At 35.9% G+C, this 16,517-nt stretch overlaps 1 protein-coding gene and 1 long non-coding RNA gene across 2 annotated transcripts; both read left to right on the top strand.

Moving 5' to 3' along the window:
* Window positions 1–6,320: 6,320 nt before the first annotated feature.
* On the top strand, window positions 6,321–7,982 carry LOC141444599 (spodomicin-like). The gene is made up of 2 exons (XM_074110168.1): window positions 6,321–6,483; window positions 7,695–7,982. Exons 1-2 carry the CDS (start codon window positions 6,394–6,396, stop codon window positions 7,791–7,793), a joined length of 189 nt encoding a protein of 62 aa, XP_073966269.1. The 5' UTR covers window positions 6,321–6,393; the 3' UTR covers window positions 7,794–7,982.
* A 1,830-nt stretch (window positions 7,983–9,812) lies between these two features.
* Window positions 9,813–11,311, top strand: LOC141444951 (uncharacterized). Its single transcript, XR_012453244.1, has 2 exons — window positions 9,813–10,811; window positions 10,966–11,311. It is a non-coding gene; the product is annotated as an uncharacterized lncRNA (long non-coding RNA).
* Window positions 11,312–16,517: the final 5,206 nt, after the last annotated feature.

Below are 16,517 nucleotides of genomic sequence, written 5' to 3'. Positions count from 1 at the left end.
GTTAAGCCGCGGACGGACAGACAGACAGACAGACAGTCATGGCGAAACTATAAGGGTTCCATTTTTGCCATTTTGGCTCCGGAACCCTAAAAAGCAATAAGAACAATTACAATTCGAAACAGGTTCTTCACTCGGGATCGTCATAGTTGTGTGCAAAAAATAAAAATAAAATTACAATAATAATGTCACTACCAGGAGATCGTCCAATTAAAATACATAAAATAATTTAAAGAATAAAAATGGCAAGTAAAAACTGAAAATAAGAATTTATTTGGCATAACATAATACCTTATTTTTCATAGCATGTGTGATTGATAAATTTGATATTTACTTTACCTTATAAGACGGGTCTAAAATAGCCTAAATTAGCAGTTAAGATCTGTTAAAACATGCGATAGCGGATAAATCGGTAAAGGTCAATATCAAAAATATCGAAAATACATACAGTCGAGCTCATAAACTTGTGAGCAAAATTTTATCTAAAATATGTGAACACGCTTTTACGCCGATAACAATAGAGTTGATCGTGTTCAGATATTTTTTATCAAATGTTTGCTCACAATTTTATGAACTTGACTGTACCTAATACAGAAATCTACCAGAGGGCTTATTCCGAAATTCAAAAGTCGAAGTGCGTATCGTACCTACCGTTCCTCTCACTCTCTTATTAAATAAATATAATGCCGGCCTCAAACAGCCGGAACAGCTCTGAATTCATAATATGAATTCAGAAAAGGACGGATAGGTATGCATACAATTTCACTATTCGCCACACACATTCTGGTGAAATTCAAGCCATGCAAAACGCACACTTATAGCACAATTACGAAAAAATCAAGTAATATTTGCAGGTGTAGTTAACTAGTATTTTGAAATGGGTCCATGTCATCATTATCACCATCATCATCATCATCATTCATCATCATCATCACCATCATTCCCAACCATCAAAAATCATCATCACCTCATCACCATCATCACCATCACCATCAATCATCATCACTATTAGGCATCGGCCGAACATGGGTTTCACCGAATAGGCATACGAACGTTCGGGCGAATGTTCGGTAAAACTTTATATCCGGCATAATTTATTTCTAAGTAGAATCTAGAAATATGATTATTTTTTTGTTGAAATGTTGTAATTTAATCAGAGCAACTCTTGATTCAAACAAAAATTTCTCACAATAAAAAACTGATTGATTATATTAACATATTATTTTATTATAAAGATCACTGTAGATAATCTCAAAACAACTTATATTTTGTTTTAGTAACCAGTATTTTTATCTGCTGTTATTGGAAATAAAGCTAATGTGTCAACAAAAACATAAAGCCTCAATATACCTCATAAAATAACACATTTAACGCTTAATTCATACATGGCTCAGTACAGTAAAAAGTTTGAGTACCACTTTGCCGAACATTCGGTGATTTAGCCGAATATTCGGCCGAATACGAATATTCGGTAAACCTGCCGAATATGCCGAATACCGAAAATAAAACGAATATTCGGCCCATCCCTAATCACTATCATCATCAAATCATCATCATCACTATATTATCAGTATCATCATCATCATCATCATCATCATCCTCACCATTATCATCATCACATCACAACCACCATCGTTTCATTATCATCAACATCATCATCATCCTCACCATCATTATCATCACATCACAATCACCGTCGTTTCATTATCATCATCATCATCATTATCCTCACCATCATCATCATCACATCACAATCACCGTCGTTTCATTATCACCATCAGACATCCGAATAGCCCAGTGGATAGAGAACCTGACTACGAAGCTTGAGGTCCCGGGTTCGATTCCCGGTCTGGGCAAATATTTGTATGAAAAATAAGAATGTTTACTCTCGAGTCTTGGGTGTTTGTATTTAAGTATGTTTATCCGTTGCCTAGTATCCATAATACAAGCTTTGCTTGTTAAGTGTCCCCGTGATATTCATTTATTTATTTTACCATCATCATCATCATTTTTTAAAAAGCACTAGGTATACAAGCTTCGACCAGTAATCACCATCCTGGCCTCGTATAATTGATGGCCTCACCTGGCGGTTTGAACATCAAATTCTACTCGTCCAGCATGGCTTACTTACTAGACTCTGCAGTAGGTAATGTACTAATTGTGGTTTATTGTTCATTGATGAAGCAAAAAACCATCTTACACATTTCATTGTAATTCTTATAGACAATAGAATAGTAGGTAACTAAACTGTGGTTACTGAGTTATATATAAGGTATATCACTAGCTCAAGGTCAAGGCTTTGCCCCGTGTTTAAAAAAACCGGCCAAGAGCTAAGCTAACTCGCGCGCCGAGGGTTCCAAAACAATTTTTTACCTAAAAATCTAGTGTTAGCAGAGCTCCTCTTCTAAAGAAGCGAAATGAAAAATTTAAAAAGTTGTACAAAGTTGTACATTTTCTACTTTTTCAGTTGACACTTATTTAAAAAAAAAAACCTGACGCTAATTTCACCACAAAAAATAAGTAATTATTGTTTATAAATATTAATAATTACACAAAACCTTGTGGTGAAAGTGATAAAAAGTCAGATAATCTTTGTTGTCAGATCTAATAGAAAATTTTGATGTAGGTAGTTACAAAATTACGATTTTTTTCCTCACAAGATTCCGTGACGTTTTCCTGGCGTCGAGAAATTTTAGATGTTTTATGTAGTTTATGTTTTATGATCTCGTCCTTAGGGTTAATAATTTATTGACAAAACTGATTTCTTGTTAATTTCATAACGGGACAACTTTTTGAGTAATACTCAAATATGTACGCAGTGTGAGGTCAATTTAGATGTTTATTGACATAGACAGTTAGACATAAAAAAAAAGAAAATTTGCGTATTTTTTTACTTGTTGTTACTATGAGTTACCTCCATTTTACAAGTTTGTAGGACAAACGGAAAATAAGTACCCTTTAGGTTTCTATGTTAATGCAATTTGTACGGAAACGTCTTATTAGATATGGTAACGTCGTATTATGTTTTTGAAATAATCATGTATGTAAGGAAGAACATATGTGCAAATTCCTCCAAATTCTATGTATATTCTTATACTGTCCAGGCTATATTCGGTTGTGGAACTCCTTACCGATTGACTTACGACGCGCAAAATCTTTGTCACTATTTAAATATGTGCTTAAGGAGCACTATCTGTCATCTTGTAATTATTAGCTTTATAATAAAAAAAAATATTTGTTGCTGTTTATCTCACTGCCTATATTTATTTTAGACGTATATTATATGTACAATATAATTATGTATGTATTCGTAGATGTATTAATGTTACATTTAAATTTTCTGATCTACTTTTGATGCACCACCTGTTGTATACTAGTCGTTCCTTCTTTCTGTAAAAAAGGTTGCCTGGAAGAGGTCGCTCTTAAGCGATAAGGCCGCCTATTGCTCACCTTGTATTTTTTTCTCTGTGTATCTGTTTTCTGTGTCGCTTACTATGTCTGGTGTACAATAAAGAGTCTTTGGTATTGTATTGTATGTGATTTTCCCACTAACGTCGATAAGCCAAAGGCTACTAGAAACACAGGGAAGCTTAAAGTTCCATCTTACAGACTGGCTAAAACCAAAAAGTCGTTTCTGGGAAATTGCATACGAAACGGATACAAAATTCAGATCTATTGTCAAGAAGACATTAATATCTAAGGCGTATTATAAAGTTAATGATTATATCATGGACAGGGATATTTGGAAATAATTCCGATCCGCATTAGCGATCCCTTCAAATAGCGAACCTACTGTGTTAAAAACAAAGTTGTGTTAAATACTTGTGATGAATAGATGTCATTTAATAATACTGTAAATCTGTTTAAAATATATATACTTCGTTGAGTTTCTTGCCGGATTCTTCTCAACAGAGGTTTTCCGAACCGGTGGTAGTTTTTTTTTCTCATTCATAAGTGCTTGTTACAGCCTGAATTGAATAAAGATATTTTGACTTTGACTTTAGGGTTCCGTACCCAAAGGGTAAAAACGGGACCCTTTTACTAAGACTCGCTGTCCGTCCATCCGTCTGTCACCAGGCTGTATCTCAATGAACCGTGAAAGCTAGACAGTTGAAATTTTCACAGATTATGTGTTTCTGTTGCCGTTATAACAACAAATATTAATAATCTAACCAAACTCACTTCAAAGTTCAATATCTCAAAAACGGCTAAACCGATTTTGATAAAAAATGTCTAAGAAAACTTGCTTTTACGTAAAAAAAACTTCAAATCGGTTCACCTGCTTAAGAGCTACGGTATCACAGACAGACATAGACTCACAAACTTATAACACCCCTCTTTTTGCAGTGGGGGTTAAAGTTTAATAAATTACAGCATAATGTGAAAATTAAAATGACAGAGACATTTAACAGTGTGTATAACAGTTTAAATAAGAAAATTATAGATATCCAAAATAAATTAGTGCATTACGAAGTAAATACTATAAGAACATAAAGAAGAAAATATATATAATCTGAAGAAAAAAAAACCTGTACAACAAGCAGATATATTATAAAAAGAAGATATTAAGAAACGTTACAAATAATTACATAAAATTCGTTGAAAGACATGGATGCAAAGAAATAAACATGTGAGTAGCTGGCGGGAGCTGACGATGGATTTGGATTGGAGTGGCAAGCAGCAGGGTAGTAGATGGTGTCGTGGATGAGGTACTGGAGCCGGGCGAGATGCAAGGAGACGGAGCTGATGAGAGGACTCAGCAAACAGCAAGTTTTTTCGAACTCAACATTTTTTTGCAGCGCCTCGCCGACTCGTCATTATATCTGTTTCAAGACTTCTTGCGTGATGTCAGGATATTTCTCGGACACATCACTTCCATAAAGCAACTGCAACCCTTTCCAAGCGGTAACAGACCTGAGTATTCGATATTCATTTCAGGCTAATACCTCCATACCCATTTACCCAATAAAGTAACCTTATAACGGTTCCTTTTTCCTTTTGAGATACAGATACAGAACCCTGACTAGCCTCTTATCCTTTATAATCTTTATCTTGTAAGTTAGCCACCTACTACTAAGTAGGCAAAAATGCACACTTATTTATAAATAACGTCGGTAAAAACGCAAAAAAAAACCTTGAATTTATAATAACGTACCCAAAATCAAGCAAGAAAACGCCGACAAATTCAAATTCAAATACTTTATTCATACACGGTAATTATTATTTAATATATACAATGGGATATACTAGGACATGTAAACGTGTGCCCGAACTAGGATTCCCTGTGTTTCAGGCAAAAGAGATCAAAATGATTATCTTAATTATTCACAATGCAGAATTTAAAGCAATTAGGTTCATAATAACTAGTTAATTACACTATTAATGATACACTGATTTCACAACAGTCAATAACTTCTCTGTATCTTCGTATGTCATTTTTTGTAGGGCTGTTAGGAGTGCTCTCTTGCATTTAACACAGCCGAGTAAGACAGCCGTTGAAATTACTGGCACAAGAGGCTTTTTATAACCCCTCTAGATTGGTAACGCACCTTCAATCCTTCTGGTGTTGCGGGGTGTCCATGGGCAGTGGTGATCACTTACGATCAGGTGACCCATTTGCTCGTTTACCTTCATTTGACATTTAAAAAAAACATAGCTGAGCGGATAAAACTCTAGCTTCGCATTTAGTCTATTGTACAGAAATGGGCCTAAGGTAAAAAATCTGGAAGAAAATTTGTGTTTTCGGGTCTTCCACAAAGTGTTCCGTTACTGAGTGTGCGCGCAGTGCCACAAATAAGAGAGATGTACTCGTAGAAGTGTCGCGAAAGCCATAACCAGTCTACAAGATGATCCATAACCAGTGGCGGATTTATATTTTTTAGGAGTGTAGGGCACTTTTTATCCGCCGCCCTATGTAACTTTCTAAAATATTTTTCTCGTTGAAATCTGCCGCCCCTAGGCCGCGGCCTATACGGCCTATTGACAAATCCAGAACTGTCCATAACCACGACCACTCCTTCAGGAGTGTACGACTAAGAAGAAGAAGAATTTGTGTACGAGCAAAATAAACTTGTGTAGGTACTCTTAGCGCTCAAATTTAGACAAAACTCCAAGACATTTTGAAAGTAAATAAATAACGTTAGGAAATGCCGTAATCGTAAAAAAACGATCCGTAATTATTGGTAGGAATTGGTAGATCGATTATATTAATGATAAGGTACACTAATGCGTTAACAAACTAACCGACCACAGCTCACACAAAGACTTTCCTTATACCAGTCATACCTAAAATCGTTAGTGATCCTATATAAACGGTCTTTCCATTGGCTCTTAGTGCAGATTCACTTTGGTTTTCTTCTCATACAAGTCGTTTGACAGTTGCAATTACAACCCAAGATGGCCGCTCTGAAGACTATATTTGTGCTGGTCTTGATGGCCATTGTTCTGGCCAGCGCCGTGGCAGTCCATGTACCACCATGCGATCAGGTCAGCTAATTTTTGATGCCTATGTTAGAGACAGGCTTACGTGTAATTCTGGAGATGAGAGCAGCACAGTATCCTAAACAACTCGGTTGATAGGTTATCGTTCCTAGCAGTATTTAGTAAATCAGTGTTCTTTTACTTTGACAAATCCAATGATAATCATTAATCAATCATATTACTATTAGATTTCTGGATGGAAATATATGGAATTTACGGATCGACATTATTGTGTTTAAAAGGGGAATTTTGACCATTTTTATCCCCACCCCGCTTATGCTACCTATTACCAAATATTTTGATCATGTATCACAAATCACCAAACACCTTCCACCCTCCCCCCGTAATTTATGGAGGACCCTAAAACGTCCAGCCGTTTAGACTACAGAGATAGCCAAAGAAATACATATGCTGTGGACCAATTTTTCGTAATGCTCGGGCATTATGAAAAATGACCAATATGAGATAGTAATTTAGCAATTTGATAAAAACTAGGTACTTAATTAATTACATTGCCCGGCCATTATACATAATGTCCTTCCCCTTTTGGGCAAAGTAATAAAAACATGTCTCATTACAATTTTTTTTATTTTTACGTAAAATTTAGTGAATCTATTAAAAATAGATCAAAATCTGTAAAGAAAGTTATCATAATGTTAGAATTAATTGTGACACTCGCCGGCCGCTGCCGCAGCATGCTCGCTTCGCTCGCTCGTCTCGTGCTTGTTTTGGTCACAGGTGAACCTAACACTCCTCCTCGCTGCGCTCGTCGTCGCGCACTAACTTTCCCACTGAATGAATCAGACTTCAGCTAGCCAGAATCAGAATCAAATTGCCCAACGATCATGTAGCAATATTCATAATGACCGTACAATGTGAGAAATAATGAAGTTTAGATAATAATTATTACTTTGTTTGTTTGTTTGTTTGCTTGGTTATACTCTTTATTGTACAAAAAGGAAATACAACAATGTTACAAAAAAAGTGCTTAGTACAGAGGCGGACCTTCTGAGTGGTAGAGAAGAGCAATCAAAAAAATTAGGATCGCCAAATAAAAAATATATATAAATGCATATACTTTGCCCGGTATAGCTTGTCATTATTCATAATGCCCTTATTAATCACTTGGTCCATAACACATACATCACCCCTCGAAAAACATAACCAACCCTCCTTCAAGTAATCGTAAAAGCTTGTATATTTTTTTCTGATTCCAGGTTTGTGCTCGCAGCATCCCTGAGAGACACGAGTGTTGCCGAGCTCACGGTCACCGCGGCTACGACAACTGCCATGGTGGCAGGATGAACTGCCGCTAAGCTCAGTGTTGCCATACCATTTATCTGGACTTAGCCTCCTAAGACCCCGCGTACAAAATTTTGAACATATCTAATCAAATGTCAACCTTGATGGCAAAGTTTAAAATTCTTGACTTTAATATTTGACGCGGGATCTCAGGAGGGTCATATCATCCAGATCTTCACAAAATTAAAAAAAATTTATACTAACACATTGTTTTTTTTTAATTCCGTTACCTAACTTTAAGGAAACACTATAACCGTTTGCCCGCGACTCCGTCTACGTATTTGTTTATCGCTATCCCGCGCGGGAACTATGCAATTTTCCGGGATAAAAACTACCCTATATGTCCTTACTTACCTTACTTCACCCTGGACTCTCTATCTGTAAGTCGAATTTCATCTAAATCGGTTCAATGGTTTAGACGTGATGGGGTAACCAACAAACAAAGAAACAAATGGACTTACAAATTTTCGCATTATAATATTCGAGGGATAGTGGGAGTCAACAGGTCAAATGAATTTAATTTTTCCAAGGCACTAGTGGCTTAACTCTATTTAAAAGATATGATAGAATCTATGATTTAATGTATCGGGTTTCAATAGTTACAGAAAACCGGTCAAGAGCGTGTCGTACACGCCCAGGAAAGGGTTCCATAGCCATTACGAAACAATCAAATAATATTTTTCTAAGGATTTCCTATTGTGCACAGAATCTTCCAAGTTTAGGTATGTTTTATACCTTAGGCTGCTATTTACTCTTAAACTACTAATAATTCTGAAGCAATCGTAGCCGCTATAATTTTCCTTGTAAATTTGATATATTTAATACCATTATGAATTTTTCAAATTTTTCCACCCAACAGTTTAGATTTTAGAGGGGGGATGCTCGATTTCAATGAAAATTTGCACTTTAAAGTTGAATATTTCGCAAAAAAATCACTGAATCGAAAAATTGTCTCAGCAAACCCCTAATGGATTTAAATACCTATCCAACGATACCCCACACTATAGGGTAGGATGAGAAAAAAAACACCCCCACTTTACATTTACGGGAGGTACCCTAAAAATTTATTTTTTATTTTTTATTGTACCATTTTGTCGGCATAGTTTACATATATATCCGTGCAAAATTACAGCTTTCTAGCATTGATATCCCCTGAGCAAAGCCGCGGACGGACAGACAGAGACAGACATGGCGAAACTATAAGCGTTCCTTTTTCCATTTTGGTTACGGAACCCTTAAAACCGTATTCATGCGCAGTACCTAGCTAGTTAATTTTGGCAATTGGTACTACAGAAAAATCTGATTTTTTTTTCATTGACTAGTATAAGCTTATTCCTGTCGATAAAAAAAATCAGCCACTTTAAAAAATTTCATCCATCGCCCATCATTACATAAATTGGATCTAATTAAGTAAAAAGTAAATAAAGTTTGACCTTGGTGCGCAAGCGCGTTTGTCGTTTTCCACATATCTCTCCCGGCACTGCATAATTCTGTGTCGAGTTGACAAAAATGTCGTATCCATTATTGGTTCTAGAACTGTTTTAATTAGTACTCCAAAAGTCGCCAGATTAACCATTTTTGTCGTCAAAACTTTTTTTTGGTCGCTAAGATTTAAGCAAAAGTCGTCACTTCTATTGACAAAGTCACTAAACTGGCAACATTGATGATAGCCGCTGCGGGCCCGCCGCGGGTCCGACCCGCTCTCTGTTTAATACAACGAACCGCGCGGCTCACGCGGCGGACACGACCCGACCCGCGCACGCTTTCTGTGTGTGTTGCCCTTAGCATGCTTTTCTAGTGGCATACAGGTACTAGCATGCTAGTAACGAGCATGTATCACAGTAGCCTTTAAGGCTTGCTACACCAACACCATACTGCTGGACCATAATAAGAGCACGCGACAGCCAGACTTTCGTAGTTTTTTTATTATAATATGATACTAACAATCCGCAACTATAGTTTAGTTTATTTATTCATTCAATACAGTATAATTTACGTAGAGGTACCTACCTAAATGTAAGTTGAGGTACCTAAATGTCAATTTATAAGAATTTATATTGAAACCGTCAGAAGCATAAGTTAGATTAATAATAACAATAAAAATGAAATTTAGATATTAGGAATTTTGGTAAATAACAAGCTTAAAACGTTATAAAATTTCACAGTTTTTAATAAATACACACTATATTAGGAATTATTCTGATTATAATTATTATTTATCAAAAATCCAATGATAAAATTTTGCATACCAATATAATAATGGTGCACTATATTTATATCTACACTGATTCTTTGTAACATCTTTTGTACCATTATTCGAGCAAATAAAACTTTGAACTTGAATTAAATATCGAATAGCTAGCCTCAACGGCACTCAACGCTGTTTGGCAAAGAGACCTACTCGGTTTTATCGTAATATTTACAAAAATGTGTAAATAAATCGCTTTTCTCAAAAAGTGTCCGTAAAAGTTGACATTATTCTTTACATATCAGAAGGTGAAGTGCATAGTTTGTGGTCAGCGAAAAATTAAAAAGTTAAAAAGATTGCAGGCGCGCTAGCTCGACAATAATGAATTAGCGCGCCTGCAATCAGTCACATTTTTTTTTAAGTTAAAAAGGCCATGGAAATGTTGGCACAAGTCGTATACAGCTAAGTCTAATGGCCGGTATCAGATATTTTGTTGGAACTCCGGACTTCTTCTATTGGGTCTGAAATAGCTTGTGGTGTTTCGGTGGAAAAATACACCTGCAGTTTATTTTTAATGAAAAAAGGCGGGAAAGCATAAGAAAAATATTGGAATAAAATTAAATGTTATAATATATTTTGAGAAAAAGGTTTATTCTATTTCAGAATTATTCACCATTTTTGAGAAAAGCTTTATATTAGTCTCGGCTGGAATAGCAATTGCTGGCTTCGTATTAGCTAAACGGACTCGCAAGCTCGTCCGTTTAATACTCATACTCAGCCAGCAATTGCTTACTTCCAGGCCACGACAATAATCTACTATTACAGCAAATGGACGCATCGCACTGTAAGCCGTTTCTTTATTATTCCTTTATGTACTCAGCGGCCCAAAATTTGCTGCATACAATTGACGGCCAGATTTTCTGTCGCTCAGTATACTTTGTGGTCTCAAGTGCCTCATCAAACCCAACTACAACTCCCATACTACTTTATATTTATAGAATCAAAACCTGTTATGACTCATATATAAACCATTGCCGCGGTGATGATACTCGCACAGTCTCGAAGCCAAACGTTGTTCAGATACCGAAGTAAACAACGCGCACTAATTGGCCGTTTAAAAATCAAAGATGGCGAAAGCAATGCTGGTGGTGTTCCTTCTGGCCGTTATTATGGTGTGCTCAGCGGTACGGGTGCACGTGAATTCATGTGACCAATTGTGTTCCAGTCCCACTTCATTAGCCGAAAGAGACGAATGCTGCCGCGATAATGGCTACCTCGGTGCTGCAGGCTGCCCGGCTGAGCATATGTACTGTTATTAATCAATCAAGATACTACTTAAGATTATTCTTTATTTCAAATTAACCAGCGATTCTCTGATGAGTGCAAAAGGAACTGGATGGAGCTGTTTCAGTAAAAAAGTACGTGGCCTTGGATAACGCTAAATTGTATTTATTCGGAGAAATAGACGACGGAAGCCGTATCAGACCGTATTTTATGCCGTAGCAGACCTGACATCGCAACATCAACAACATAAGGGTGTATAAGGGTGAATGCTTGTCATGTCTGCGCGTGCAATAGTGAAACAAAAACAGTAATATTTTATCATCATCATCATCATCATCCCAGCCTATTTACGTCCCACTGCTGGGCCCAGGCCTCCTCTCAGAATGAGAGGGCTTGGGCCGTATTTCCCACGCGGGCCCAGTGCGGATTGGGAACTTCACACATACGTGTTTTCCTTCACCGTAAAGCTCGTGGTAAATTTCAAATGTATTTTCGCACATGAATTTCGAAAAACTCACGAGATCCGGGCCGGGGTGTGAACCCACGAACCTCTGCTTGAGAGGTGAAAGGTTCACACGGTAACACAAGACAAGCAAGTTACTTCACGAAGATTCTTTACAACGTTGAATGCTGGACCAGTGCAATGCCACTATTAGACTTCGAAGGTCACAAACAAGTTATTAATATCGCATAAACACCGCCTCGCTTCGTAGGATCGCAGCCGACCCATCGTCAACCAAGCACGCGAGTTGTGACGTGACAAGGGCTCAGTCAGCGTCGATGACTGGATGCTTCGTTTCGCAAAAGTTTTATTGTATTTTTGGATTTTATGTACCATGTTTTAAATGTAAAAGCATATCAGACTAATGATAAAAAATGCATTTTATTAGATTTAGTTAAGATTATAAATTAAAAAAGTATATTGAGTATATTGTTGTTGAATTTATTAATAAAATTTTGCATACTTCATCATCATCATCATCGGCTTATCTTAGTCCACTGCTGGACATAGGCCTCTTCAGTTGCACGTCACTGAGCACGATCCTCGGCCAGTCTCATCCAGTTCTTGCCAGCTACCCTGCGAAGGTCATCGCTCCACCTAGTCTGAGGGCGTCCCACGCTTGCCGATTCGCGGTCTCCACTCAAGAACTCGTTGCACACCTACTATAACACAGAATAAGTAATAGTACAACGTGGTACAACTATAATTTAATTGTACCAGCAGTGTATGTTTTGGCGAAATAATGAAATGAACTTTTGGTTTTTTAAGCGTTTATTGACATATAACAGGTATGCACAATACACAGTATAATTACAAAGAATTATTACAGCACAGATATTGGTCTGGTCTACACTTACGTGTGAAGAAATAGAGATGAAAAGACAGGGAATTCAGCTCTGCAAAGCGTTTTATACTGAACCCATTCGTCTTTCCTTTCAGAGTGAACGGAATGTACCTGCGGCTGGCTCAACCAATCAGTGGCCCGATCTTCGCTAGAAGATTGTGAGGTTGAGACATATTTTTTTATTTGCCATCATGTCTAAGGCTCATGGCTTAGGTAAATATCCAAGTTCTCGTCACGCTGACACCCAATCCCACACCAGTCCCATGTCCCTGCTGTCACCTGAATCGTTAGTGTTATTTATTTATTTACTTATTTGTCGACAAAATATTACAGTTGAAACACCAATGCGCTGTAAATAAAATTATAAAAAAAGTAATTGGTACACAAAAAGTATTAAAATGTATTGTATCAGGCGTTACTTTGCGTGTTATGTTCACGCTATCTTGAGAGCTTTTGATCCAGGTACAGCCGAATTCCGGATGTATTCATAATCGCTTTATTCACCGTACTGATATATGACAGAGCTTCAGTGACATGGCATACTCTTATAATGTGCTTAAAGTTTCCCTCTTTCAGTACCTACATACATCATTGCGGAGGTCCATATCATTGAACTAAAATATTTTTTTTTACTCACCCGCGACCTTATGAAAGCACGCGTATCTTGCATAAACTTAGCTATCATAAGGTCGCGGGTGAGCAAAAAAAAACTTTTAGTTCATTTACATATAAAATACACAAAAATTACATACAAAAAAAACTAATTAGGTATTAATGACGTAACATTAAAGGTGACAGCTCATGTGCTTATTGGTTAACCCCAATCACCGTAGTTACGATTAAGCACTTTAATTCATAAGCCACCAATGGAACCTTTTCAATGGAAAAGTTATTGCGACTATGACGTTTATTGTGAAATGGTTCCATGGTGGCTCATGATCCCTTGACCGTACTACGTTGGTCATCATCATCATCATCATCCCAACCTATATACGTCCCACTGCTGGGCACAGGCCTCCTCTAAGAACAAGAGGGCTACGTTGGTGTCTTCAGTTAAATATGAGTTGCCCTGAATGACGAATTACTTCGGTAGTAGAACATAATATATGCAGGTAAGGTATCATATGTGCGGAAAAATTTTACTTCATTCACCCAGCTAAAATCGAACCCAAGGCTTAGGGAAAGAGACAAATATAAGCTTAAAATGCCTCCATGCTCAACTGCATTACATAAAAAAACAGTTGTGTTATGAGTATTATTGTATATAACAAAATATCTCAAGAACTACGCCAACCACACGATAACTTATTGATGACAAAATTAAGGAAATGGTTAATAAAGAAAGGTTTCTACAGGCTAAGAGAGTTTTTAAAAAATAAGGAATGATAATCTGAGACAGTAACAATAATTGATGCAGTAATTAATTTGATCTATGTTAATAAATAATATATGCCAGCTAAATGATAATATTGTGTTAGTGACTATTTAATCAACAACAATTTGACATTATTATTATGTATAATTTGCATGCCACTATCGGTTAAACATGTGAAACAAACAATTATAATTGTTATAATAACCACTACATTGTAGCAAATAAAATATTCTTTCTTTCATAAAAGATTCCTTAACATTTTAAATTCAAATTCAAATTTCAAAAACATTTATTTGTAAGAATACAGTAAAATGGTCTTAAAATAAGTTTAGCACATGAATTCAGCATTCAAGCAAGCGTACAAATATTGAGTTCTAGGTCACTAAAATTTAGGCTGTAATTTTCGTCAATATTATTTTACCTGATAAAAGACAAATGTGTCCGTTTCTACAAAATAAATTTGAAATGCTCATATTTGTCAGAAACTTTTCCATAAAACAATAACATAGTTGTAACAATGCAAACATTTGTGTAATTTTATTTACACGTTATATTAGCTTATGTTCATATCGACGGGTGAAAGGCTATTTGTATTAAGCGACACTTTGGGCGATATTGAGTTATATATATCATTGAAATCAGCAGATTTTTCTGCGTCGATTGAGCTGGGTTTGGTAAGATCTGAGCACTTTTTTGGCGCTTAAACCGGTCATAATTTGGGGACTAATTCAGAACATCGAAGTATGAAGTGCCATTAAATTTGCCAGTTTCAAGTAACATTTGACTTAAGCTATATGAGGCTGTGATGGTTTTCCGCTTAAACTGTTCTTATCTTCCTTAAACTAATACGCAAAGTAGCTTAAAACATTTTTGCTATATTTAAAGTTACTAACAACGTCAGTTAAAGCATGTAGCTTTCCACAAAAAATCAACCAACATGTCGCTTAATACATTTAGCCTGCGCGCCTAAAACAAAATAAAGCATGTCACTTGAACCATTTTGTTCTCACCTAATTTTCATACCACATATCGCTTGAACCATTTTTAAACGATGTCAAATTTAGAAACGATGTTGCTTCAGTATTTTATATCCGATTTTTTTTATCCTAGCTAGTCATTGCAAGCGTTAAAATATTTCACTAAAGTTATTTCAACCTATACAAATCAATATGGATAAAAATATGTTGTGTAGGTTAAAGCATAAAACTTAACTTCACTTACCCTAACTTCATTTCATTGTGTATATGACAGGAAATACTGTAGAAGAATTTATCCCTATTATTTCTAAACCGAAATTGCTTAATAATGCAAAGGATAAAACATCTCTATCTATAACTAAGGTTAAATAAAATGACCTAAAGAAAATGTGCGATACCGAGAACGAGATAGTTATACCGAGAGGTTTTTTATCAAGAATATTTAAAACTTATGTGTAGATCACATTGATAACAAAAAATGCTATTTACTCTTAAACTACTACTAAGTCTCAAGTAATCTTAGCCCTTATAATTTTCCTTGTAAATTGGATGTACTTACTCCCAAACTGAATTTTTCCAAAAATTTTCACTCAACAGTTTAGATTTTAGAGAATGCTCGACTTTAATGAAAATTCGCAATTTGTTGAATATTTTGCAAAAAGATAAGTGTATCGAAAAATTGTTAAGGCAACCCCCAATGGTTTTAAAAGACCAATCCAACGATACCCACACTATAGAAAAAAAACACCCCTTCTTTACGTCTATGGGAGGCAACGAAAAAAAATTAATTTTGGTTTTTTTACTTCTTCGTCGGCGTGACTGATATGCGAAACTATAAGCGAAGCGAAACTATAAATGCAAACTTTTAACCCTTAATTGGGCATGGCGAAAGTATTGAATTTAGGGTATTACAAAGATATGTATATTTTTTTATGCAGGTAGAAGATAAAAACACCATACTTAGTTTTTATATATTTTTTAATTTTTATATAAAAAATTAACGTGGGAATTATACGCCTTCAGGCCATTATAAGTCTCTGGTTTCCATCTACTAGATTTTTTAAATAATTATTTTATTTACATTTATGTGCAATTTACACTGCCTTTAGGTCAGGCATCTTTAAGTGGAACTTTTTAAAACATGGAGCACCATATAAAGTGACCTGGCATATACCGCTGTTGAGGCCAGTTTTTCCACAACATTTTGCCTAAAGGATCCATATTATACGCAGGCTCTCTGTAGGTTCCTTGTAATGCTTCATCAGGTCTTGACTGTAGGGATTTTCATCATAGGGCTCCAAAGAAGTGGAGCTTCTGATATGCCTTGGCTGGGATCAATCAGGACTCGCCAGTAGTGACTCTCAGACAGGCTTAGGCGGAATACCCTTACAGCTATATATATTTATACCAATTAAAATATCATTATGCTCAGGCATATTATATTTTAATTGCTATAAATGCAGTTAGTGTTACTTGACATGATTGAATAAATATTCATGATTTTTTTATTATAATCAAGTTAGTAATACTAAACACTTAGTTAGAAACACTGGCATTTTCTTGGACGC

The sequence above is a fragment of the Choristoneura fumiferana genome, chromosome 30 (genome assembly GCF_025370935.1).
Source record: "Choristoneura fumiferana chromosome 30, NRCan_CFum_1, whole genome shotgun sequence".
Lineage (NCBI taxonomy): Eukaryota > Metazoa > Arthropoda > Insecta > Lepidoptera > Tortricidae > Choristoneura > Choristoneura fumiferana.
Note: the sequence above shows the minus strand (reverse complement) of the source record. Positions and strands in the feature narration are given on the sequence as shown.

Coding starts and splice junctions, on each gene's coding strand:
- LOC141444599 (XM_074110168.1), top strand. CDS start 6,394: ATGGCCGCTCTGAAGACTATATTTGTGCTGGTCTTGATGGCCATTGTT. Junction 6,484..7,694: donor ATGTACCACCATGCGATCAG/GTCAGCTAATTT, acceptor TTCTGATTCCAG/GTTTGTGCTCGCAGCATCCC.